Source organism: Tyto alba, unplaced genomic scaffold (assembly GCF_018691265.1).
Source record: "Tyto alba isolate M040663 unplaced genomic scaffold, T.alba_DEE_v4.0 Super-Scaffold_30, whole genome shotgun sequence".
In the NCBI taxonomy this organism is placed as follows: Eukaryota; Metazoa; Chordata; class Aves; order Strigiformes; family Tytonidae; genus Tyto; species Tyto alba.
In genome coordinates, this window is record NW_024881305.1 from 4036750 (window position 1) to 4062590 (window position 25841).

At 52.0% G+C, this 25841-nt stretch overlaps 2 protein-coding genes across 3 annotated transcripts; both read right to left on the reverse strand.

The window, feature by feature from the left end:
* Positions 1-1305: 1305 nt before the first annotated feature.
* Positions 1306-5145, reverse strand: LOC104364660 (pepsin B-like). The gene is made up of 9 exons (XM_033009505.2): positions 5078-5145; positions 4561-4714; positions 4011-4128; positions 3244-3362; positions 2668-2867; positions 2392-2514; positions 2020-2164; positions 1679-1777; positions 1306-1500 (listed from the first exon to the last, which is right to left on the reverse strand). The coding sequence occupies exons 1-9, from the start codon at positions 5131-5133 to the stop codon at positions 1348-1350; spliced, it is 1167 nt and encodes a 388-aa protein (XP_032865396.1). The 5' UTR covers positions 5134-5145; the 3' UTR covers positions 1306-1347.
* Positions 5146-10530: 5385 nt separating this feature from the next.
* On the reverse strand, positions 10531-24387 carry FRS3 (fibroblast growth factor receptor substrate 3). Of its 2 annotated transcripts, XR_006166012.1 has the most exons (8): positions 24189-24387; positions 21607-21741; positions 21323-21411; positions 20606-20792; positions 18415-18576; positions 17677-17834; positions 15157-16879; positions 10531-11482 (listed from the first exon to the last, which is right to left on the reverse strand). XR_006166012.1 is itself a non-coding variant. In XM_042800066.1 (7 exons), exons 3-7 carry the CDS (start codon positions 21386-21388, stop codon positions 15953-15955), a joined length of 1500 nt encoding a protein of 499 aa, XP_042656000.1. In that variant the 5' UTR covers positions 21389-21411; positions 21607-21741; positions 24189-24387; the 3' UTR covers positions 10531-15952. The 2 variants fall into 2 exon arrangements, 1 of the variants encoding a protein (XP_042656000.1); XM_042800066.1 differs by having other exon boundaries at positions 10531-16879.
* Between the last annotated feature and the right edge of the window lie 1454 nt (positions 24388-25841).

Genomic DNA, 25841 nt, shown 5'->3' on the forward strand with positions numbered 1-25841 from the left:
AGCCGGTGGAGGACCCCACGCAAGAGCAGGGGGATGCCCGAAAGAGGCTTTGACCCTGTGGGAAGCCCACGCTGGAGCACTTCATGCAGAGCTACAGCCCATGGGAAGGACCCATGTCAGAGTTCATGTAGGACTGTCACCCGTGGGAAGGACCCCACGCTGGAGCAGGGGAAGAGTTTGAGGAGTCCTCCCGCTGAGGAGGAAGGAGCAGTAGAAAAAATGGATGACAAACTGACCACAACCCCCATCTCCTGCCCCCTGTGCCGCTCGGGGGAGGAGGTAGAGAAAATCAGGAGTGAAGATGAGCCTGGGAAGAAGAGAAGGGTGGGGTGAAGGTATTTCAAGATTTATTTTTTATTTCTCATTACCCTTCTCTGATTCGATTGGTAATAAACTAAACTAATTTCCCTGAGTCAAGACTGTTTTGCCCATGACAGCAACTGGTAAATGATCTCTCCCTGTCCTTATCTTGACCCACAAGCCTTTTGTTATATTTTCTCTCCCGCCCAGCTGAGGAGGGGAGCGATGGAGCGGCTTTGGTGGGCACTTGACATCCAGTCTGGGGTGCAGCCAGGCCCAGAGGCAGCAGCTGGGATTTGGGGGATGGCGGCTGCCCGCTTCCCAACACACAAAGTCTGCAGCCCCCAGCTCAGCCGCCTAGGCCTTGCAGAGGGGATGGGGCTGGGCTGTGGGACGTCTTCACGGCCAAGGGCTCGGAAACTGGGCTGCACCGTCTGCAAGAGCTACCCCAGGCACCAGCCTGGGGAAGGACAGGTCACTCCCGTCCCTGCACCCACGGGGCTGGGAGCTGAGCTGCAGCTCGGAGCCTGCTGCCTTCATCAGGGCCACCCCCAAGCTCAGTAGTTCAGTACAGATAAAGGCTGACACTCAGTCCCATAGCCACTAGGAGTTGACAGCATGTCATACCCCTTTGCAAGAAACAAATACATCAACTTTGCAAGAATCATAAATACATCAACTTTAGATTTGAAGCAGCCCAGGGGCCGCTTCCCCCACTGCTTTCCCTGTGCTGACTCTGCAGAAATCTGCCTAGGAGTATATCATGGTGCTTATCTTGCTGGAGAAAGTGTCTGAGACACGCAACCCACCAGTCTGCGCTCAGTCATCACTCAACAAACTCAGAAGGTCAGAGATGATTTGGGATGTTGGGGTTTATTTGTAACAGGAGACTGTGAGAACACGCATACACAGAAATCCCAGAGGCACAGGGAGGCATGCAGGCACGTAAAGGAACATAAAGGTCCATAGGAACCCTGTAGCACTCAAGCAATGCTGGATAAAGCGTGTTTGGCCAGGACAGGGGCTGGATTTTGCTGCTCCACTCTTCTACGCCGACGAGGCAAAGCCAATGCGGTTGTTAGCCATGTCAAAGATGGTGTAATACTCCTTGAGGAAAACGTCACCCAAGATCCAGAGCGGCTGCCCATTCTGGGAAGGCACGTAGGTGACCTCAATCCCAAGAGTGCAGTAGCCGTTGTTCTGTAAGGGGGGAATAACGGGGAGTCAGAGCCTCAAACAAGCCCCCAGGACCCTGGGCTGCAGGGAGGTGGGGTCTGCCCCCCCAGGTAAGGAGAGCATCGCTACTTGTCAAGAAGCACCGGGTCCTTTCCTGGCCCTCAAGGACTCAGCGGGATGAAGCTGCTCAGCTAACACATACCTCCATGACGTAGGCGGAGGGGGAGAGTGGGAGCTGAGCTCCATTGATGACGAAGGTGATGGTGGGCATGTTCTGGACCTCGTTGCAGTCAACTGCATACTGCGGAGAGAGGGTGAAGAGGAGGTTATGGCTGGAACAGCACCCGCTGTGAGAGGAGAGGTACCCTCATATGCAGGGGGAACATACACTTTATCCCCTGACAGTGCCACGTCACCTCATCCTTCCCTGACACACCTGCAGTACCACGTTCTGTAGATGAATTCTGTGGGACTTGGTCATGCCCACGGCTTCTGGCTCACTTGTGAGCCTCCACACACCTCCAAAGCACCCCCTGCACTTACCCCGTCGCTGGTCACCTGGGCACCCATGGCCTGAAGGAAGCTGTTGAAGTACTCCTGGGGCACCGTCAGCAGGAACGTCCCCGTGTCCACGATGGCCTGGCAGCCCTGGCTGCACCAGCCAGTCGCTGACTGTCCGATAGCAAACCTGGGAGGAGAACAGGGAGAAGGACGTCACTTTAAGCACCCACTGGCAACTAAACCTGTCTTGGCTGGATCTATAAATCCGGGATGCTCTGAAATGCAGTGCCTAACACCTGCCTCGAGCCCACACCTGCCGCAATAGCTGCAGCTTCATCTGGAGGACAGCTCTGCCACCCTCATTACCTGAGCTGCCTGGGTGGCTGATGTGCATTAGGTACAAACACAACTCACTCATTAAGCGCGACCTGCCAGTAAAGCTCCTGGGTCACCGGTGCCCACATAACGTCCCCATAGAAGAGCTGAGAGTCAACTCCTCCGAGAATGAGCTCTCCTCCATAGTCATAGGTGGGTTGGCTGCAGAAACACAGAGTTACAGCAGCAGAGATTGGTAAATCAGTGCAATATGCATGGGCTAGTGAGGGACAAATTCACAAGGAACCTGGATGGGGACAGACAGAAGGACACCGGTGCACATAGGATGTGCAGAGGGCCCCGGCAGATTTTTACCGAGAGAAGTAGAAGCTGAAGATGGGCTGGGTGAGCTGGTTCTGCTGCAGCATGCCCTGCAGCACGGTGGGCGTCCCTCCCACCGCCAGCGAGGGGTAGGCCATTCCCAGGATCCCATCAAAATCGGCATAGTAGAAAGGCTGCGTTGGCTCATTCTCACTGAGCCCGAACTCCTGGTTTGTGACCACGATGCTCTGGATCTGGAGGGGAAGGGGGATGCCAGGTCACCCTGCAGGCTTAGGCAAAGCCAAGCAGCCATAGGATGGGATGACCGATGCTCTGAAAGCCCAAAGAGCACACTGCAAGGTCATAGCTGGTGAGAACAGCACCAGGCAGCTGGGAAAATTAGCAGGAATTGGGTTAAAATGAAGTAAAAACCCAGCTAGGTAACTGACGGTGGCAATAACCACTTCATATCACTTTTGCCCATCTCAGGCCCTGATTTTCCCAAGTCTTGGCTACACAAGATGTGAAACCTGCCCTTAGGTGGTCGCCCAGGCTCCTTCCACCAGGGCACCCAGCTGGTGCTGGGGACACAGCACTCAGGAAGACAAGGACGGTGCGGGGTGCACTCACCGTCAGCGTGTCGTAGCCCAGCACCACCGTGAGCGTGCCGCTGCCATAGGAGAGGGTGTAGGACTGGCCGTTGGAGGTGAAGGTGGAGGACTCACTGGGCTCAAACATCGTGTGATTGACTGCATGAGAGAGAAGAGGGCAAAGCTCCTGGGCACACACTTGCCTGGCTGCGGTGGGATTTCACTGTCGGTTGCTTTGCCGGGCTAACGTCTGGGAAAGCGGCTTTGCCGGCAGAGACCAAGTCCTGAAGAGCAGAACAGGCTGTTCCTCTGCCTTGCAGTTATCTCAAAAGCAGGGTTTGCATCCCAGTTTTGCCTGCATCCCTCTCCAGGGAGCAGCTGGCGTGATCGCAACCACACCGGCCGCCCAGTGCGAGCAAAGCCACCGGCAGTTAAATCCCCGTCGCGCTCTCACCAGCAGCGAGTTACACGGGATGAGCTCTGCCAGGGAGCGGGACATCAACTCCACAATTCACAGCTTTGCTCTTCTCTCCACCCAGCCACAAAATACCAGGTACAACCAGTGAGATTTCTGCACCCTGGGGACACCCAACGATGGCCGTAGCGATTTGGCCACCGTCATTAGCCAGGCACATAAGGACACAGGGCTCTCTATTTCCCAAGCTGGCACCAAGGAGAAGCTACCCCAGAGCAGGGTGCCAGGATCATTTTTGGTCTGGCATCACGATTCCCCCCCCCCGCCCCCCGTGCGATGGGGCTCCGCTGAGCTGCTGGGGCAGCTCTGTGCAACGCGGCTGCGGCACTCACGGCACGCCGGCGTCTGGCAGTAGATGGAGGGCACCCACAGGTTGGAGGAGCCGGTGTCGAAGAGCACCAAGAAGTTTTGGGGGGGGGTCCCGATGCTGATCTCCCCGAAGTAAGAGGACTGCAGGTGAGAGATGGGGTATCTCTGTTGCCTACAGGGTCAGGGACAGACCAGGATTTTGCCTCCCAGCCCTGCGCCGGCATCCCTGTGCTTTGCAGGGTGTCGGGAATGCCAGGCTCCCTCTTGCAAATATCAAAGTAGGCAGGAACAGACTGAACTTTCACCCTGCCTTTTCTCCCAAAAGATGTAATATTAAATATTTATTTTGTTATGTCTTTCGTGACATACAGAAAAGCATCCCTTTTCATGGTGGGGGGGGGGGAACTTTTTTAAAGTCTAGATTAGAAGATTAAAAAAGAGAGGGGGAAACAAAGCAATCTCTCACTCCTGGATGCTCAGGGGTGAACAGATTGCTCTGGCAGCTGGGAAGGAGGAGAAAAAGGGGAGCGTGGTATGTGGACAGGCAGAGGGATGGGAACCTGGGGTACTCACATCCAGATGGCTGGTTATTGGCTCATACACAACATAGTCATCACTGAAGCGGTATTTCTTAACTGGATCATATTTAATTTTTTTCAGGTAGTCCTCTAGCACTCCAGCCTCCCTCATTTTCTCCCGTATAGACTTGGCTTTCTTCAGTTTGACTCTGCACAGAGGTTAAAAAAAAAAAAAACAAAAACAACCCCAAAAAAAAAACCACCACCAAAACACAGCAGGAAATCAGAAGATTTGAGCATTTTCAAATCAGCAGTTCTCTGGGGTCCTTTGAAGCCTGCCACAATGGGAGCCCTCCTCTCAGCTGCCTTGCACATCCCCAGCGAGGGATGCAGCCTGGGCTGGGACCACGATGGTCTGTGGAGGTGCAGGAGACCAGAGTCACACCTGGTTAGACCTGGTCAGCATCCTCGGGGACACAGTGCAGCCCGTGCAGGTTACAGCTGCAGCCGGGCTCTGTTACCTACCCCCCTCCCCGCCCTTTCTGCCACAGCGGCTGCTGCAGGACACCCACCTCACCAGCCCCTCCGAGAGCTGGAGACACACCAGGGCCAGGATGAGCCACTTCATGGTGCAGGAGTTATCCACTGCTCCACGCACACCCTCTTGGAGACCACAGCAGATGGGCTGAGCTGCCCAGTCTCCCCAGTTTTATACTGGGAACCAGTGACCCCCCTCCGCCCTTATCTGCTGACCCCCGTTTTCCATTACCACCACGCACACCCCCAGCTTCAAGGGTTTCTTTGTATTTTGGACCACGTGGATTTTGAGGAGTTTGTGTCCTTAGCGAGGCGCTCAGGTGAAAATAGAGCAACACGCGTCTTCGATAGCAAGGTCAAAGCGTTACCATCCGATAAGGGGCCAGCTCTTATCACAGCAGAGGGGAGTGACCCAAACGTCACCGTGGTGAGGCACTATCCGTGTTCGTCAAAACCTTTCCAAACCTTTTCCCGAAACAAAGGTGCTCGCGGCTCTTGGTACGGGATGGAAACCCGCTGGACTTTTGTCCGCCGTTCTTCCGCCCGCCCGCAGGGCCCCTCTGCCACGGAGGAGGGAGGGACGGCTGCTGGCATCGAGGCTTCTCCAGGGCACGGCGCAAAGAGCTGGAGCCGGCTGCTCTGCTCCTCGTCCCGGGGGCTCGGTGAGCCCATGAGGTTTCTTCTCTTGTTTTCTCGTAGGTGGTTTCCAGCACTGTTCTGCCTTCTGGTCTGTCCTTCACCTCTTCATCAGCCTCCCTGTCCTTCACTATCCTCTCCTCCAAGTACAGTTCATTTCCATGTGTCATACACCTCAATCCTGCTTCTGCATTCGTACTATTTTGGACAGAAATCACATATGTCCTGGGTTGAGTGGTGGAGTTTTTTGGTGGCAGGGGAGGGGGCTATAGGGGTGGCCCCCTGTGAGAAGCTTCTCGAAGCTTCCCCAGTTCCAAGTCAGCTCCACTTCTGTTTGGGAAATCAAGGCAATCAGCTGCACCTCTGCGATAACGTATTTAAGAAGGGACGTGGTGTTGTGCAGTGGGACTTGTGAGGAGGAGTTGCTGCAGCTGCGTGAACACCAAGGTCAGTGGAGGAACAGAGGAAGAAAGGAGGGGGGAGGTGTGCCGGAGCAGAGACCCCCCTGTATCCTGTGGTGAGACAGCAGGGCGGCCCCCCCCTGCCACCCATGGAGATCTATGGTGGAGCAGACATTGATTCATGGCCTGTGGCTTCCGCCTGATTGATCAAGGTGCTGTGCCCGAAGAAGGCTGGGGTCTTGTGGGAAAAGGCAGCCCCGGTGCTGTAGTTCAGCACTGGGAGGATTGCAGCATGCGGGGGAGTCCCACACCGGAGCAGCTCGGGAAGGGCTGCAGCCGTGGGAGGGAATCCAGTTGGAGAAAGTTAGTGATGAATGACGGAGCAGTGTGGGGAACGCTGCGGCCCGTGGAACTCACGTTGGAGAAAGTTTGTGGAGGACTGTCTCCTGTGAGAGGGGGACCACGATGGAGCAGGGGGAACAAGTTCCAGAAACTCCCCTCACCGAAGATAAGGGAAGCGGCAGCACTGACTGCACCCCCATTCCCTGCCCCTGCGCCCCTGGGGGAGGAGGTAGAGATATCGGGAGCAGAGCTGAGCCCGGGAAAAGGGAGGGGTGGGGGGAAGGTGTTCTCAAGATGTGGCAATGCTTCTCACTGTCCTACTCTGTTATGTGTTGTTAGTGTCTGTAAGAAATGTATGTTCTTTTTTTCTTCCCCTAAGGAGTCTGCCTTTTGCTCGTGACCATAAAGGGGGATTCTCCCCCATCCCAGTCCTATCTCGAACCCCAAGCCTGGCTCTCTGTCCCTTCTCATTGCCGGAGGAGAAGGGAGAGAGAGCAGCTGCATGGTGGTTGGCTGACAACCAGGCCCAAACCACAACACATATTTTCCACCCCCCTTTTTTTTTTTTTTATTTTGTGGAGCAACTGATCCCCTTTCCATCCTGGTTTAAAAGGCAGGTGCTGTGCCTCCCCGCATGGGGAGGTTTAACCCACCCGTGGAGAAAGGCCTCAGGGTTTAACCCACCCACTGGGTCCTCGCACCAGCCCAGAAAGTCAGGAAATTCCTTGTTTTTCTGTGAAAAAACAGAGAACCACAAACACAGGCCTCCCAAACTGCCAACAAACACTGAAACAGACCAAAATGCTTTTAGTTATAACCCAAATATTTTCTAGCAAATGGACCAAAATGTTTTTGATCACAACATAAATATTTTATAGCAAACAGACCAAAACATTTTTCGTTATAACCTAAACATTTTCTAGCAAATGGACCAAAATGTTTTCAGTTATAACCTAAATATTTTCTAGACCTCCTCCGGCCTGGCTTGCATCCCTGCTCCGAGCAGCTTGGCTCTTCACAGCGGGGAAATCGTGCTCTCCATCATCCGCCGATAGCCCGGCACCGCTATCGCTGCGCTCATCCCATGTCAACGCTCTGCATGGATTTGGTTCCCTCGAGAGCACCGGGGAGTGTGTGTCCTTTGCTGGATATTGAGACTATAATAAAGCAATTATCTTGTTTGCTAGCAGGATTGATAGAAAGATCAACTTATTAAGATTGGATAAAAAGCGAAGTCTGGCTGAAAGCAAAGAGCAGTTATCAAAACGTCAATATACCGAGTGTTATCTGCAGGTCCCCACGGGGAATCAGCCTTGCCAAAAGACAAAGGAATAAGGTGCCCTCTACAGCACACACAAACACATTCTGCTTTTGGCACTTCTTGACCCAAAATCAGACAGCACTTGTTTGCTGAGGCATTCAGTCTAACAGGAATCAAGGATTTGTGGTTTCTAACATCAGAGATCCCACGTCCTTGTGTGGAGTGGGTCTCGGCCAGCAGCACGCACCCACGCCGCTCCGAGGCAGGACTTCTCCTCGGAGCTAAACTCTGGCATTTCTCCTTCTTTCCTTGCAGTTTCTTTCCTGCGTTGGTGCGATCGCCCAGCCCACACGCAAACAGCTCCAGCCCAGGGAACCCCGTCTCTCCCGGATGACTACGGATCCCCTTTGCATCCCATGGCCAACTCCGCCCTTTCCCGGGACACTGCGGTGGGGCAAAACCAGCAAAGGAGATGAGCCGAGAGCAGCAGTGTCTTGGCCACCCGGAGAACTTAAGCACCTTCAACAGAAGCCAACAAATCCTGTTAAACCAACAGCCACAGCAGAGGTGGGCACCGTCTCCCAAAACCCAGTAGCTCTCAACAGAGCATTTCGCAGGATTATAAATGGGCTCTAAAGTGGGATCCAGCCTCCTCCATGTCCCAAAGACCTCTCCTGCCTGCAGACTCCATCCCCAGAGCCATCAGGGGACAGAAACCTTTCCAAAGACATCGCCATCACCCTGAATTTCCAAGTCTCCTGTGGGCTCTGCTTTACCCATGGCAAAACCAGAGAGAAGTGACCGGTCCCAACCCCAGGACAATTTATCACCCTGGTTCCTGCACTTCTGCCCCAGACACAAGCTATTTCCCTCAACAAACCGTACCACAGAATTTAATAAACATGAATATGGGACTGCCAGGAGCTTCTCCTGGTCAGCAAAGCCTGCTGCTCTCTCAAGCACCATGTCAGCTAAAACTCTTCCTGAAAGTGCTGAATCCCATCTGAGTTAACGGTCTCCCCCTCCTTGATCCTTCAAACAGTCTTACTCTACGTGATTCATTTAAAATAGCTATATATACTTTGCCTGGAGCACAATTGCTCTCTGCTTGTGTTCTCCAACCAAAAAAAGCTGTTGGTGGGAGCTGCAATGGCATGGGTATGTCCAAAGCAGCTGTGTTTATGAACTGCACACAAGCACACGTATCCTACATATCCTTTACTTGGTGCTGCATGAGCTGCCTTTAGTGTTTTATTTCCAAAACAGAGATTACAGTACACACATGAACAGCTTCCATTCACATTAAAATAAATATTCCTCTTTTTCTATGCAACCATGATAATGGCTCCTGAAATAAACAGCTAGGCCCTAGGTTTAAACTTTAACTTCTCAAACCAGGGCGAGGATCAGCCACTTCATGATGATCTTCTCTTGCGGGCAGTTTCTGAAGAGACCTTCCAGTCACCCTGCTCAGTCCCAGCCCCCCAGCTGATGCTGGAACTCTACACCACTTCCTTATACACCCCAAAATGGTCCCCACCTTCCTGCATCAGTGTCATTAGAAATGCACCCACCCCAAGAGATCTTCCCCCAGTGCTAAGAACTGTCCTCAAAACTCCAAGTCAAATGCCACTGACGAACGCCGTGCTATTCTCAAGCTATTTTCAACTTATTTCCAACAGGGCTACCCAAGTCTTCCTAGAAACAAAAAATCCTTCATTGTGTTTTCCTGGGATCGGATGGAAATAACACCGTCAGTTTATCATCAGTTGTGTTATCTCCTCTGTTTCCCTCCCAGTTCTTACCTCCAGCATTTCCAAAAGTCATGGAATGACCCTGAAGGAAAGAAACACACGGGTTTGGGTTGGAAAGCCACCGCACGTGAAGGCACGCTCACTTAGGAGGGCATGGATGGCCCTACTAGCTGTTTCAGTCAATTCCTGCTGGGCAAGAGTTTTCAGGGGGGAATTTTATAAGCCAAGGAATTAAACCGTGCATGTTACCACACGATTCGCTCTCATTTGCTGTAGAGTTTGGAAAAACAAGCAAATCAACCCTTTGCAGAGTGATGGCAGAGAACCCATGGAAAGGCCTAGAGCAGATCAGCCCAGCCAGGAAGAGTGAAGCCACATCTTGTTCAGCATCGGCAAAGGCACATCATTCCCACCTGCCCCCAAATTTCACCACCCCATACTATTACCTTAAATTACCCACGGTGGAGACAGCACATCTTCAAGGGTAGGCACTCCAGAGGCCATGAATATTCTTGCTATGTTCAACCTACATTCATAGCACATCCATTTCCAAGGCAACTTCATGATTTCTTTCGCTGAGCTGAGCATCAGGAGATCTGGTTTACTCCCTCATGGCCAACTCTCAGTGATGGCTCTGCCCCAAAGAGAGACATCATGAAAGAGTCAGTGGCTCCAGAGCTTCAGCTCCTGCATCACACGGGCCAGAGAGCCTCATCCAAACATTTCTGTGAGTTCAGCTTCCAGCTCAAACGAGCAGCAAGTGGAATTGTCCTGCAAAGATTTCCCCATGGGTCACCAGCCAACAGAGAGTATCTGTCTCTGCATATATTTATTTTTTAAGCCTATTGCAGTGAGAGTAGACAGTTGGAAGACAGGAGTCATTGCTCCAGGTGGAATACATAAGGACACAGACATTATTCCTTCAGGGAAGGAAGACCTGGAAAAAAAAAAGGTTGCAAGAAGTCCTCATGCAGTTCAAGCTGGACAACTGGTGACTGTTTGCCTGGATTTCAATTTTAAATAAAAATAAAGTTCACTTTGAAATGTGACAGTTGTCGCTTTGCACCACACACAAAAGACAAGACCACATCGGGTAATCATCATATTCCATTTATTCTGTATACATTCGTAGTGCACATTAATGTAAGACATGAGCACTCCTCAGGTCACAGAGCACTGCTGCTGTTCTTCACCTGTAAGGTTACACCCGGATGAGATATAAAGAGGGACTGAATGGATATCCATAGAAATAACCTGAAGAAGCAATTACACAGCGAGATCAACCCCTCCAGACAGAGCAACTGAATCCCCGGTGGCCAGAGCCCCGAAGCACCTTTGTTTTTCTGCCATATCAGAAATGTTCAGTATCAAAGACACTGGTACAAGTAACAACAAGGAGAATTGCATGGGAGGAGAGCTTGAGATAACACAGATGCATCTGGGCCTTTCAACTGTAAAATCACATTCACTTATGGAAGAAAAACAAATTAGATCCCTTCTTTACAATTAGCCTTTTCCATACCCTGGCCTGTAATTGCCAACTTCAAAGCTCTCAAGGATTTCCACTAATGTATTCACCTTTGGTCCTGTTCGGTAACAGGAATCTAAACCTGTTCTGCTACCTATGGGTGGCATTTCAAGATGAGCCAAGTTTGAGGGAAAGACAAACTTCCCAGAAAGACTGATGGCAGCCCTCCCGGAAGCTGAATTTAGGCAATGTGCTCATTAACGATCATTTGTTAATGATACTTCACAGTCAAGATACCACCCGAGAGGGCTGAGCAGCATCACATGGAGGGACACAGGAAAGACTTTGGGAGAAAATGGCTGAGAAAACAGACAGCTGTAATACCAAGCCATGGTTTAGTTTTTCTCCCAGTGAACAGCATGGCTTAGGTAATAAAAACAACAATACTTCAGCAATAGCTAACACATTCAAGTCTCTTTGCAGAAATATTGATCCTTTAAGCCTCACAATCCAGCCTCTCCTTTGCCATCCTCTCCCTGTAAGGCAGGTACAGCTCACAGATATTTCAACCTCCTTCCCTGGGGGAAAAGCAAGCACATAAAATGGATTAAGAGAAAAAACAAATCAAAAAACCCTCCCACGATAAAAGACAACGAGCTCTGGGAGAAGCTATATTCCGACCAACAGGTTCTTGGGAAAGGGAAGGGTAAAAGATCTACTTATGCATTCACCAGGTAAGAAATATCAGGGGAAGAAGTCTGATTGATTAACTCAAAACTCAAACAAGAACCACTTAAAAAGGTTAAGACAGTCAAATTCTCTCTGCATAGCACATGGCTGCTTACCAAGTCATCCCGCAAACTTCAATCTCACGAGCAGAGGAAGGAGACCAGCAAAGACACAACGCAGTCCCCAGCGAGGGCTACACAAACCTTCTCCGCAGCCAAGTGCGGAAACCAACAGCTCAGCTCACGCTGCCAGGTCCTAGCCATTACCCAGGCTAGCTTCATTTTGCTGCCTAAACCCTTTTTTCAGAATCAAAGTCTCAGCAAATGCAACAGCTGACTGAACACGGCTCCTTTTTCCAAGTTACCAGCTCACAGACAAAACATGGAGGCGAACCACCCGCCTTGCAGAAGCAAGCCAGGGAAAAGGAGAGATCTCACAGCTTCAACTCAGCTTCAGGGACTGACTCCAGGCCAGGTTTCAGAGGTACACGTGCTTGTTTGTTTCCTCCTGGTCACCTGTGTGGCAACAGTGGGATGCACAAAGCCCTGGATGAATCCTTCTTAACTCAAAACCAGATTTACGGATGCAGCCACAAAGGGTGAGCTATCCCACCCATTGGGAGAGTCCAGCAAAATTGCATGTAAAGCTCAGAGCAAAAATCTGTAAGATCCACCCTTACCAGGTGCCATAAAGATACAACACACTTCATAAACGAGATTCTCAACCAAAAGAAAACAGTAATAAGGAAAGACTCCAGAGAGTTATCAGAAGGGATCCCTCCTGCCCATCACCAAAATCAAAGAACTGAAGGAATGAGAAAATGCCAACTCAGATGTCCTCACCTTTCAACCCAGTCCTGGTTTCTCCTCCGAAACCATTTCAGGCGCGACCACTAGAGGAAGCTGTGACACTGGCAAGCACCGCTCGGGCTGTACCGCAGGGAGAAATCCGAAATAGTGACACTTGTGCCCCAAGAACTACCGCCTCAGTGTTCAAACGCGTCTCCGGTTGTTCCTTGCACCTTCACACCACCCGCAAAACTGAATATTAAAAAGTTCTCAAAGGGTCCTGGCTACTTAAGGCAGACATTGCTCTTGTGAAGTTTTCCAGTCAAGCAAAAAAGCAAGAAAATCACTGGGACGCGAACCTGATGTGCCCCCTGAAAGCCATAAACGACAACTGATTTCCTGGCTGCCTGCATGGCATTTCCCATGTAATTGCTTAAACATTAAACAAACCCCCAGCAAACAATGAGCTGTGACCGGCTTTTCACTCCCGAAGCTTTCTGGGGAGTTTGCAACAGCGCCCGAGCAAAGCCTGCTGAGCCAGCACCCGCCGGATCACCGTGCACTGAAAGCAGCAGATACAGCCAGCACCAGCCCTAAGTTTTCTCATCTTTAAGGTCAAGGAAATCCTCCTTCTCGTTTGAATAAGCGCAGCGTCCTCCACCGTGAATGGGATAAAGGATGCCGTCAGGGAACAGCGATAATATATCTGCTATGTGAGCAGACAGCTACGGCACAGCGGTCTCCTTGGGAGGGAGGGGAGCAGCAGATTCACCGAAGAGGAAAGGGAGGCACGAGTCGGACAGCCCAGTTTGTCTGGAGGAGACGAAAGTCAGCAGTTCAGAAGGTCCAAGCCAGCTTCCCCAAAGCAAAGCTGATTTAGAGCCACCTCAACGGGATCGCAGCTGGGGCTCACTGGGAGCCCAGCCCTTCTGAGGAGCCACCAGCACCGACGTGCTGGCCCTGGAGCTCACAGTATCCACAGACCCTCACACCAGCCTCATCCCACCCAGCGGAGACGAGCTGCCACCCAACAGCACCTTCCCTTGTGTTCAAACCAACCTGCAAACCTCCCGTGCGGGTGGGAAAGGGCCCTCGGCCTCCTCCAGGTAAATGTAAAACATTTCATCTTTTTTTCGCTTTCTAGGGGGAAGAGGGGAGTAAGTATTTTGCAATCCTCAGCTCACGCCGTGGAAAGGCAGGTTCATAGAGAGGCTCCCAGAGCACTGCCCAGTGCTGCCCTGTGGAAGTTGCTAGTGCTGTCCCAGGAGGGGACACTTACAGCTTAGAAACTCTTTATTGAAATAGTTTTTTTAAAGCTTAATGCAGTTAACCTATATATATGTATATATAAATAAAAACAATTTCTTCTCTCACTTCCCTAAATGGAAGCTAGATTTAGGGGGATATATTACTTGTCTTTTCTTTTTTTCCTTCAAATGAAGTCATTTGCTATACATATAAAAATATATTACTTGGGTTTCCTTTCAGTTATAGATCACACAAGGGTTGGGGTGGAGAAAAGAAAGGAAAACAAGCACAAGGACTTCCCCCCCTTAAAAAAACCTCAGTGAATTTAAGCATGTGGTGCATTTTCAATTTATAGTGCAACAGCAAGCCAAGAAATCCATGTTCTGCCAACACAAGTGTGGCATTCCTCATACTTTTATCACTTTTTCTGAACTGCATGGCACATGTCCTTGCTCCCCAAAGAGTCACATTTCAATATGACATTACACACCAAAATCAAAAAGGTGAAACTTCAAAAATCTGGAAATCAAATTTTCTGGACCGCAGAAGCAGGCTGCAGCTGGACGATCGGGTTCTCTCCTCTTTCACACCAGAAGCTCACTCACTTCGACATCGGAAAACATTAGGGGCAAGGAGAACACAGCAAGGTTTGGCAATGCCTCTGCTGGCAGCAGGACACCTCGCAGAGCGCTGGATTGCTCAACTCCTATCCCAGGGAGGAAGGTGAAGAAAAAAAACAGTGGAAAGCTGGGACTTCAGAGTAACCCAGAGCACTTATGCCTCATGGAAACAGCTTACAGTGGCAACAAGTAATCCAGGGAGGGATTAAGCTGCAGCATGTGACCATGTGGAGAGGGGTGGTGGAACATCTTGCAAAGGAAGAGGAGCAGAGACCCTACACAGGACCTCACACAGAGGCCTGACAGCTCAGCTTAGACTCAGCCCTGGTATCAAGAGAAAATTCCACATCAAAGGCCTCAAATTTACCCGAGAGCCAAAATTTAGCCCTTCCAAGTCTGTAGTCGTAGGAGACAAACTGCACATTCACTCAAAGCACTGATCAAGTATTTCTCATGGACCCAGCCAGGCACGTGGGTGTAGGCAACGACTTTGATACAACTCCAAGCTCGGCTGCCTGGCAGCTCTGCTCACACTCCCACGTCTCCTGCAGCATTTCCCACCCACCCTGTGACAGTCAGTCCCAGTCAAAAATTTTTTGATTCACAGCGGCTCTTTTCCCCAACTGCAGCTCAGCAAAGCCACCAACCTCTTCCGAGATCTGTCCTCCAGACAGAGGACGTGACCCACAGCGAGTACACATTTCATATTGGCACCAGTTTTGGCAATTACCATGGGACGCAAAAGAACATTTAATAAATAAATAAGTAAACAAATAAATAAATCAACAACACTTCTGAGCAGCCACCAGAGAGGACCCTTAAAAGCCAAAACAGGATATGGTATAATTGAAGTTTTCTATACCAAACCTCAAATCTCTCTCATAGCTGCGGTCTTCACCTCCTCTTTTAAAGCAGGGTCTCTTCAGGAAATTGAGTTTATGTGATCACAGTGTCTGTGCCCATGGCTGTCTGTCCTCTTCCATTAATTTCTAGAGTCACCCAATTTAAATCGAATCTGAGAAAGGGACAGAAGTATAAAAAGCTTCTATGAGCTTCAAGAAAATAGGAGAAAGGAGCGAGCTGAGGGGGAAAAGACCGCAGTGTGAGTTCCCCGAGTCATGAGGGATCAGCGAAACACCAAAGCAAAACCGAACTTTGGAGTGGCCCGGCTGCAGAGCTCGCCTGGAGTCGCAAGGCAGGAAAATCCATGGGAAACGGGCTGGATTTGCAGTGGAGCTCCTTAAGCAACTCGCTTTTGGAGACACGCCTCCACCATGCTACTGCCCTGCCCCTGCAGCCAGGCTGCTGGCACTGCCCTCGGGGCTGCCGGGCAATCAGTAGAGCTAACCCGATTCAAGGCGATATCCACACAGTGCTGGTACTATTGCTGGCACCTTCTGCCCCTCTTACCAGAAATTTAACCTGCAAACAGCGTCGTCAGATATCCCACAAGGCTTTAAAAACGAACTACACGGGAGAGACGGAGAGGGGAAGACGGACAGACAGACTAGCCTTAACATTAGCTGTAGGAGCGATCCCATGACACCAGGTAATGGGGCAAACAGGGAAGCAGAAGGCAATGGCGAACGGAAGTCACACCGGGCAATACACTGAAGGGCAGGTACCAAAGCCACGACACAGTGCTTGCACTTGGCGTTCCCCCTCACAGAGGCAGGTCAGTGCTGTTATGTCGAGTTTTCCGCGAAGTCCCATCATCTCTCGGCAGGGCCCTTTGCAAACTGGACATGGCCGCTGTCTTTTTTAGGTCAATGACCGCGTAGGAGTCCGTCCGGCGGGCTTCGTGGGTGGCAGGAGGTGGGACACGGGGGAGCGGTGGGTTCTGACGTCCCTTGCACGGCTCAGCCTCCAGCTCCACCTGGATGTAGTTGAGCTGCCGCGGCTGCTCTGGACAGGGCCGGGGGAAGTCGAAGCTGAAGACGCTGGGCACGCAGCTGCGGCGAGGCTTCGGCAGGAAGCCGCTGCGCCGCTGGCCGCTGCCCCCGTGCAGCGCCGTGTTCTCCGAGTTCACGTAGTTCTGCAGGGGCTCTTCTTCGCCAGCCTCGGAGCAGCCGTTGGGAGAAGGCGTCAGCACGTCCCCAGCGCCCCCGTCCTCCTCGCCCCGCCGCAGCGGCTGGCACTCCCACACCGGCGGCAGCGACGGCAAGTTCTCGTAGTGCAGCAGCGCCGTTCTGCGATGGGAGCAGGCGGGGAAGCCCGTGTCCTCCCGGGTGAGTTTCAAGCGCCCGCCTCGGCAGAGAGAGGAGGTGCCGGGGGGCAGCAAGCCGTTGACGTTCTCGTAGACGCACTGGGGTGAAGGACACTCCTCCTCGCACTCGTTGTTGTTGTTGTTGGGGGGGCAGAAGCGCGTCCTGCACTCCCGCTGGTGCCGACAGACGCGTCTGTAGTTGGACGCGGGACCTAACACGAACTTAACCTCCCCTGGCTGCAGAAAGACCTGGGGGTTGCGGTCTTCGAGGGAGCAGCTGTGGTTCCTATGGGGGAAAGGAGGGTGGACTTCAGGCAAGGAGTGCATACAATGTCGGCCCCTCAGCTCCTGATCACCATTGGCCGTGTTGACGTAGGTGTGGGACTGCAAGGAGAGAAGCAGAGGGACAGTGAAAGAAGAAGAGACAAGGGCAAAGCAGCTGCCAGCAGCTGCGAAACCAACAGGAACGGAAAATTTTTCAGTGGCTGATGAAGCGGGAGGAGATGAAAGAATTTCAGAAATCGAAAAGACTTTGGGAAGCAAAGCGCAAAAGCCATTTCTGGATTTGTGGGTCGAAGGAGAGACAAAGAAGAGTCCAACTGCAGAAGATACACATCATCCATTTCACGCTTGATGTGTATGGCAGAGAACAAAAAGCAAAGCCACTTGCAAAATATTTCCTTGAGCGGCTTATGTTGGCAATATTGCAGCACTCACACCTACCAAGGCTTCTCTGAGAGTGGTTGAGACAAGCTGGATTTTGTAGGGAAAAATCTTAAATTCTAAAACTGAGAACAAAGAGCTGAACGTCAAAAATAAAAAGAGTCTGAACTTGGGTATGCATCTGCACGTCAGTTCAGGGGTTGCAACAATAGCTGACAGATAAGGCAACGTGCCTTGGGCTCACAACCCAAGTGCTGCTGTTGAATAACTGCCGCTCATGGATCAAGGAAGCCAACTCAGTCAGCCTTGATAAAGCATCTGTTCTAGTGAAGTGTCAAGAGAGCAGAAGTCTACAAAAGCAAAATGAAGAAAAAGAGGAAAAAAAGGATGAAGAGGTCTGAGGATCCCCTGAGCTTTTTGCTGGGGTAAGAGAAGCCCAGAATTGCACAGGACTGCTAGCAAAACAAACTGCTTGTTCATTGCTTGCAAACAGCAGAATTTAGGACATCCAGGTTTACCTGCTCATCAGGCCCAATAAGGGCGTGCGTGGAGTCTTCACCCACAGAGGAATGCCTCAGGCTGCTCACGGAAGGGTGGCGCGCCGCGGAGTACGATAGGGTTTCTCCAGGGAAGCTGTGAAATCCATTGGGAAATCCTGGGACAGTGTACCCCAAACCTGGGGGAGAATCAAGACAGGTAAGTATTGGTTTGGTACAAAATAAAGTTGACTTCATTTTCGCAATAAGCTGACCTCTTAACTGCACCCTGCAAGTCAGAACCAGCCTGTCTGGGGAAAATCCCTACAATGAAGTACCTGATATAAATACAGGGGCTAGGCCCTCTTGTTTAAATCTATTTAAGCCACTCCTAATGGAGGCAGGAACTCAGCAAATCCAAATTCTTCCAGATGTGGTTTCCTCTAGGAGCCTCCTGATCCTTGTAGGTGCCACTTAAAAAAGGCCACTTGGCCGCAGTCCAGATGAAAACCAACTGAAGGGTGACAACTCAGTTGACTTATTTGAAGGGCTTTTTGTTGCCGTTTCCTTGGAAACAAAATACCACATCGCAGACGAGTGGGGCCTTAAAATAAACCCGCTGCATGGGGCACACGTGGACATAAAGATACGGGTCAGCAGCGAGGCAGCATGCGGGAGAGATCCACGGGCTGCAAAGGGCAGTTTCATGTGAACAACTGCAGACGTCGCCCACGTCTCTGTGCTTCCCCCTCTTCTCCCCGGACACGGAAGGAGCCTTACTGTTGGGTGCCTGGGGGGTCCGGGAGAGCTCCCGCTCCGTGGGGTGACTGTTCCTGGTGATGACAACAGGCTCTTCCACCACGTTGATACTGTTACACTGCATCAGGTCCTGAAGCAGATTAAAGATCTCCTCTGCTCTGGAACACTTGAAGGCAAAAATCCCTGCACAGTAACAAAGAGGACGGTCAGAAAAGCAAGAAAGCGATCCTGCTTTAACAAAAGTATATTTAATTCCCAGCTCTAAACGAACAAGCAATTCTGATTTCTTTTGCTGTTTTTAACACAATCAACCCCTGCAACTCACAGCCACAGGAAAACAACCAAGAACTCGGTGGATTATTGCATCAACAGCAATACAATGTCGTGACTGCCATCCGACCAAATGGTGCATTACTGTAAGAAAAATAGCGAGCACCCCAGTTATCTCACAACAACCAATCCCACGCGAGCAGAGGTGTGAAAGGGACAGGCTAACCGGTCTGGTCTCATCTCTAATATTCTATTTTAACTCACTTGGCGCCTAGCCCAATTCTCCTTACCAGGAGAAAGTCTATCCAGTGACTACTGGACGCTGAACCAGGCCCTGTGGAGTGTGCACGTGAGGGAGAGACAAAAACGCCATATTCCCAAAAATCTATGGAATTAAACAGTGTCTCCCCCAAACAAGCAGCCCAAACCAGAGCCGGTGTATGCAGAGCTAACCAATCCCAAGCTGGCACGCACACACACGCACAAAAGCCATAGCAACGAGAACGGCATGGCAACCACGGCTGCCACCCCAAAGAATAAGGTTTTAAAAATTCTAGCCCCAAAAAATAGCTATATCTGCCTTATAAAAGGTGGGGAGCAGCATCAGAAAGGAGTCCTCCAAATAAAATTAACTAAGCAGCATAAAATTCTACAAGGAAGGGAGAAAACTCATCAAAACACAACGCCACCCCTCTCATTTCTGTCTGCTTTAAGACTGATGAGTAAGTATGCGTCTGCTAAAAATTTTGTAATAGACGAAGAGCAAACAGCTCTGCTTTATCACCACTACCTGGACTTAAACAAAACCAAAACACACACAGGGCAGAATTTTAATCACCAATCTGCATCCTGCAAAAGGCAAAACAGAAACCAAAGACAAGTAATTCCCATCGCTGGCAACTGATAAGCACAGGACCCCAGGAGAGGAAAACCCCACTCACATAAATATTAATAAGGAGCATACGGCACTACAGATTTGCGCAGTGCTTTACACAGATACTGAACAGTCATGCGGAGTTCTTTTGGGTAAGGAGGAGTTTACAAACACATTAATAGAATGAGGAAACAAACTTTTTTTTTTTTTTTCTGGGGATGCAGATGCCAATAAAATGTTCAGCTCTTTAAAAGCACGAGAGACAGGCTGGTAAAGGAACTAACAGGCACCATTGTAAAACTGGAGTCTATTCCCAGCGCTGCTGATGACTTGGCATGTACTCCTGGGTGACTCACTTCCCTTCTCTATGCACAGCACCCCCCGTGCATAAAATCCACAAAACATAGAACTCCTTTCCCTCTACATTACAAAGTGCTGCCAGACACAAAATGCAAAGGATTACACAGAACGAGCACTAATCAAAGAGAATGCACCTAGAAAAAACACAACGTGCTCAAACAACTGTTGCTACTGACGTGCATTTGGCAGCTCTGTGGAATAAGCGAACCCTAAGAGGGACCTGCAAAAAGGTGCAGGTGATGCCCTTTCGCTTTATTCCTGGAGTTAAAAGATGCTTAACAAAGGTTCAGACTCGCAAAAAGTACTTTCTAGCTCCTAAGAAAAGAAGTTCAACCCCTCCTACCACAGCTGTGCATCGTTTGGTGGGGAAGCACAGAGCTGACAGTGTAACTAACGTCCTCCCTGACATTAAATACGCCCCGTCCAGTGCTCAAGCCTCCTTCATCAATTACCTCATGAGCACCCACGCACCAGCAAAATGAGACCATCAGATTTATGCCCAGGTCCTGAGCCACGACGTTATTCTCATTAGTGTTTTAATCAGGAGTATTAACTGTATGTGCGCATACACTCCGGTATTCTGGGGGAACTGAGGCTGCAAAAAGAAGCTGTTGATTCATTAGATGCAGGAATTTGGGAAGACGCAAGCATCAGCTCACTCCGGCTGCCTGGGAACAGAAACCTCAGTGTTGCTTCCTCCACACTCACCCTGCCCCGTCTGGCAGCGACGACCGCTCTCGAAGGAGAAGAGGTTGGAGTCGTAGCCGTAGCGGCGCAAGCAGAGGTAGGGCCACCTGACAGCATCTCGCTTGTGAGTGTGCAAGATGAGCTCCGTCTGTGTCAGCTCCATAATCCCAGATCCCAGCTCGTTACCTTCATCATCCACGTTCGTTACCTGCAGAGGCCACAGAGCTCACATCAGGAAACCCGGTGCATTGGTATCAAAAAAAAGCCCACCCACGAGGATACTGTAACTCCCGTGGATTCCCCCCTCATTTACTGAGATGCCTTTTTCCCAGCCGAGAGTATGAATTCATTGCTGGCAGAAGGCGCCAAGCCGGCAGCTCTGGAGACTGTGTGCTTGGCAGTTCAGCTGATGTGTCTCAGCGCAGACACTGGAACACAGCCCTGAGCAATAAAAGGTTTCTCTCCAGTTCCTCATTTCCTTGCTCAGGCTGAATCTCAGTGCAGAGGCGATTTCTACTGCAAATACAAACGTATTTGCAGCAGAGGTTGCTTTAGAAAAGGAAGGAAAAAAGCCAAACCAAGACAGTAACATATCTGCAAATCTTATCAAGTGAAAGACTTCTCTGCCGGAGCAGAGGTTTTCTTTCCTTTCATGCCTGGAGTCCAACCCCTGCTGGGCTTTGCTAGTAGCCAGTGCTGTCACAGACTCTCTGATGGGGATGAAGGTGCAAAACTTACCTTAAATTTGGTGGGATGGTTGTCTGGGATGCTGTCTCTGCACAGACAACTGCAGCAGCTCCCCATGACGTCAGCATAAGAGGTAATCCCTGGGGAAAGGACACGAAACATATTTTCAAACCAACTCCTCCTACCCTCCCCAAACACACAGCATTTACAGCTTGTACCTTCCTCGATCCCCCTGCACATGGGCCAGTGGGTTGGGATCTCAAACTCTGCGAAGTGTTCCTCGATTAATGGACACTGTACAATATAAGACTAATTAAAAAGAACAGCTTTCTTACCATTAGGCAACTGTTGGATTTTTTTGGAGGAGTGAGAAGAAATTCTCACTATTGTCCCTCTATCTCCTTGGGGACTTCATGGTAACCAGGTGTCAGAGTCACCTAAAACACAAGGGAAACTGTCCCATCTTCCACCTGACAAGGAGAATACAATTAAACAAATTAAAAAAACAGAGAAGATTAAAAAGTGTGTGTGGGGCAGGGGGCAGTTTGTGACTGAATTTCCCTTCAAATATCACAAGGAAGGCAGGTGCACTTTTTTTTTTTTTTTTAAATTAACTACCTGCATTTATATGAATATAGAAAATAACTCTGTGCTAACCACTTCTGTAATTTCTGAAAAAATACACATCTACAGCTAAAAAACCCTAAAAATAAGAAATATCTTACTTCTTGGCTTTGGGATCCTACACAGGAATGTGGTTCATCAGAGCTACTGTAGTGTAAATAAAACACAACAGTAATACTGAATAGCTGAGGGCAGTGAGGGTATGAGGAATCACACGCATCTGCTGCTTAGGAATGGGAAAGCACCTTCACTGAATGGGAGGTCCTTAAGGATCAGAGAACCAACAGCCTTAAAAGCAAGGGACCACAACATCTGTCTTCCTTTGGACTACAAAAAGTAACAAACGCCAGAAAACACAAAAACCCCGCTATCTGACAACAGTCAGCAAGTGCAAGTATCGAGCAGGCAGGAGTTGCACGTACTAGTAGTGAGAAATCCTATCTTTGATGCAAACTTAAAGGACTTCACCTCCACTCCAGGGCAGGGGATTCAGCAGCAGATAACACAAGAGGATGCCACGTCTTATTTGGTGAGAACAGCTAACGACCTCTCCATCTGAGGCGTGAGAGAATACAGCCATATGGATAACCAGCCTGGCACCAGAGCAGTAAATAAAATGAAAAGGCTATTGGAAACCTCTTGCTCTGCCATGCCAGAATCTGCCTCACCAGTCACTCCAAATTAAACACTGAATCACGGAGTTGCATCGCTGTGCAAAACCACATTGCGCCGCTGCCCTCAGACTCCCTCACGGCACAGAGCGGTGCAGAGCAGGGGGAAGAGCCAGCAGTGAGCTGACCAAAGAGTCCCATTTAATTTTTTACATCAAAACAGAACCTAAATCACCTTCCACTGCAACTCCATGCCTTAGCTTTGGCCCCTGAAGAATTCCCTAACATATCCCAACCCTGCAAAGTCCCCCAGAAGAAGAATGCTTCCTTTGGAGCAAACTGGAGAAGCTTGGGCCCAAATCAAGCCAGCTGTCACCTCCACATACCCATCACCCCCAACAGTAATAATGTCACACGCTCCCTCTTCAACACTGCGTCCCACTCAAGCCATCCTATTTGTTTTTCTAGACTCCATATGGATTTACTCTCCACTGACCTTGCAGGCTTTGATCAGTAATTTAGCAACAGATCCCTCTCCACTTCATCTAATCTGGTCACTAGGGGCCTTGTTCTCTCCTGTCTCTGCTGTCCCACTCCCACCTCATCATTCCCCTCAGTAGAAGACAAATCTTGTAGAAAACATGTTATCTTTGCCCCCTCTTCTTTATTCCTCTCCCTGGTGCTCCCTCCACCCATGTCTGTCTAACCTGCGAGGGGGGTTAGGTTGAGGTGCTGTCACCCATCCTGAACAGATATTATGGTCAGAACTAAACAAACAAGAAAAAAAATATTGTGCGATCCCCGAACGCTCCCTTGGAGCTTCCCGCTACGCCTCGCTGTTGAATATTTCAGTGGCATCCCTTTCACACAGACACTGAGACTCAAGACTCCAGTCTCTTGCTCGGCGCTCTCGACACGCACCTTTCCGACGGCTGTTTGCCAGTTCAGCGCCTTAACTAGTCGAGCCAAACACTCCCAACAGTACAAAACGCTTCCCTGCGAGCAAGGGCACATGCCTTCCAAAACCAGCCACCCTGTTCTCCCAGAACCCGAACCTAAATCCTCCTCAAACTTTCGCAGCCCTCCTTGGCCAGGTCTCCAGAGCACAGCTCTCCTCCCAAGCCTCCTGCTCCGGCTGCACCCCCCAAGCCTGCAGAACACATCCCCCTTTCCCAACCTTTTCCCTCCTCCACGCAATTCTTAAAACCCAGGACTGCAGAAGAGGGTCCACCTAATCCCAAAGGACCAGGGCACCGCTGGGACCCACCGCGACGGCCCTGCGCCAGGGCACACGGGTACCCCGCGTGGAAACGCGCATGGCCCCACACCAACCCACCCGTGACACGCAGCAACGGGGACCCCCCGCCCCCCCCGGTGTGGGAGTGAGGGGAAGGGCTGGAGGGGGGGGCACCGCCGAGGGTAACAGGGCCGCTGGCAAGGAGAAGGGGCTGGAGGGAGGAGGAGGAGGCACAGCCCGTGGGGATGGCGGGGCATGAGGAAGGGGCGAGACCCGGGGGAGGGGAAGGGGGCAGCTGGGGGAGTGCTGCGTGGGTGCGAGGGGCCACCGGGGGAGATGACAGGCACGGGGGACAGGGCGGCAAGCGGGCGGAGGGGAGGCCGGGGGCAAAGCGGGCCGAGGCGCGGTGCCGGTGCCGAGGGAAGGCCCGGGCGCGGGTCGGTACCTGAGGCGCTGCCCAGCTCCGCCGTCCGGGAGCTGAAGCCCGGGCCCCCGTTGCCAGCCCGGCCCGGCCCGTCCCCTGCCCGGCCCGCCGGGTCCCGGCTCGGGCTCGGGGACCGGGAGCGGGTCGGGCCCCGCCACCGCCGCGTCCCCCCCCCAGCCCGGGCCGGGCCCGCCGGGAGCAGCGAGTCCGCCGGCCGCCGCCTAGAGCGTCTCGGGCTGGGAGGACCCGGACAGGCAAAAGCGCGGCCGCCAGGGGGCGCGCTGGCTCCGCAGCCGCGCTGGGGGGCGTGGTCACAGAGGGTGGGGGCGTGGTCAGAGCGAGTGGGCGGGGCAGGGAAGGGGTCTGGGGGGCGGCGGGGGTGTGATGGGTGAGGCGGGGGGGGGCGAGGGTGCTGGGGAGGGGACAGAGGGGCAGGAGGTTTTATAGCGGGGGTCAGTGGAAGGGGACTGGGGGGAGGTCTGGGGTGGGGGGATAATCTTAGGGGGGTCAGTGGAGGGGGATTTGGGGGGTCTGGGGTGGGGGGATACTCTAGGGGTGTCAGTGGAGGGGGACTGGGGGGGGTCTGCGGAAAGAGGGGATGCTGGAAGGCTCAGTGGAGGGGGATTTGGGGGGTCTAGGGTGGGGGATACTCTTAGGGGGGTCAGTGGAGGCTGACTGGGGGGGTCGGGTGGGGGGATACTCTAGGGGGGGGTCAGTGGAGGAGGAGTGGGGGGGGTCTGGGGCAACAGGGGGTGCTGGGAGGGTCAGTGGAGGGGGATTTGGGGGGTCTGGCATGGGGAGATGCTCTAGGGGAGTCAGTGCAAGGGGACTTGGAGGTGGGGGGTCTGGGGTGAGGGGGTACTTCGTGGAAGTCAGTGGAGGGGGATTTGGGGGCTCTGGGGTGGGGAGATGCTCTAGGGGGGTCGGTGGAGAGGGGTTGGGGGAGTCTGGGGCAGGAGGAGGGTGCTGGGAGGGTGCGCCCTGCACCCAGCCACCCCCTCCATCCACAGCTTCCCTGTGCACTGCCCACCCCAGTTCCACCCGTATCGGAGCGCTGAAACTGCACAGGCAATGGCAGCTTGGTGCTGGGCTCCTGCAGGCGACTGCAGCCCCGAACCACCTCAACGGGTGCGCGGCTGCTCGTGGTCGGGCCGTGCAGGGTCCTGACTCAGCCGCGGCACTCCTGAGGCGATGTGCCAAATAATAACGCCCGCGGCCGGCATTTGGCCATGAACGAGGCACAGCTTCCCGGCCGGGAGCGTGCGGGGTCTCGGGGAGGGTTCAGGGCACGGGTGAAGGGGCTGCAGGAGAGAGGGGAGAGCTGGCCTGGGCTGCAAATTTTACAATTGCAATTTTTCCCGTCGCAGTGTTTCCAATTGCCGTCGCTCTGCAATTACAGTCCCACCGGCGGAGCTGTCGGTTGTCGGCCGTGGGTTTGGAAGGGTGAGGGGGGGCTGTCGGCTCCTCGGCCGCCAGACGTGAGCGCTCCCAGTCTGCTCCAGCGCCGGGTGACCCCCGCAGCCCCGGCCCTTGCTGCGGGGATGCCGCCAGGCGCGCCGCGGTGCTTTGGCAGCAGGGAAGCCCGTTGGGCCAGCATCCTGCCCGCCACACATGCCATGTCGCAGGTGCTTGCTTGCCCAGCGCCCATGGAGAACCTCGTGGCGTTTCCAGGGT

What these genes read in the sequence shown, in the direction of transcription:
- LOC104364660 (XM_033009505.2), bottom strand. Translation starts at nt 5,133, where the DNA reads ATGAAGTGGCTCATCCTGGCCCTGGTGTGTCTCCAGCTCTCGGAGGGG. An exon ending in TTCAGCTTCTACTTCTCTCG is followed by an intron (nt 2,515 to 2,667) that starts GTAAAAATCTGC and finishes GTGTTTCTGCAG; the next exon opens with CCAACCCACCTATGACTATG. An exon ending in TGGCAGGTCGCGCTTAATGA is followed by an intron (nt 2,165 to 2,391) that starts GTGAGTTGTGTT and finishes TTCTCCTCCCAG; the next exon opens with GTTTGCTATCGGACAGTCAG.
- FRS3 (XM_042800066.1), bottom strand. Translation starts at nt 21,388, where the DNA reads ATGGGGAGCTGCTGCAGTTGTCTGTGCAGAGACAGCATCCCAGACAAC. An exon ending in TCGCTGCCAGACGGGGCAGG is followed by an intron (nt 18,577 to 20,605) that starts GTGAGTGTGGAG and finishes GTTACTGTGCAG; the next exon opens with GGATTTTTGCCTTCAAGTGT. An exon ending in TTATTGGGCCTGATGAGCAG is followed by an intron (nt 16,880 to 17,676) that starts GTAAACCTGGAT and finishes CTCTCCTTGCAG; the next exon opens with TCCCACACCTACGTCAACAC.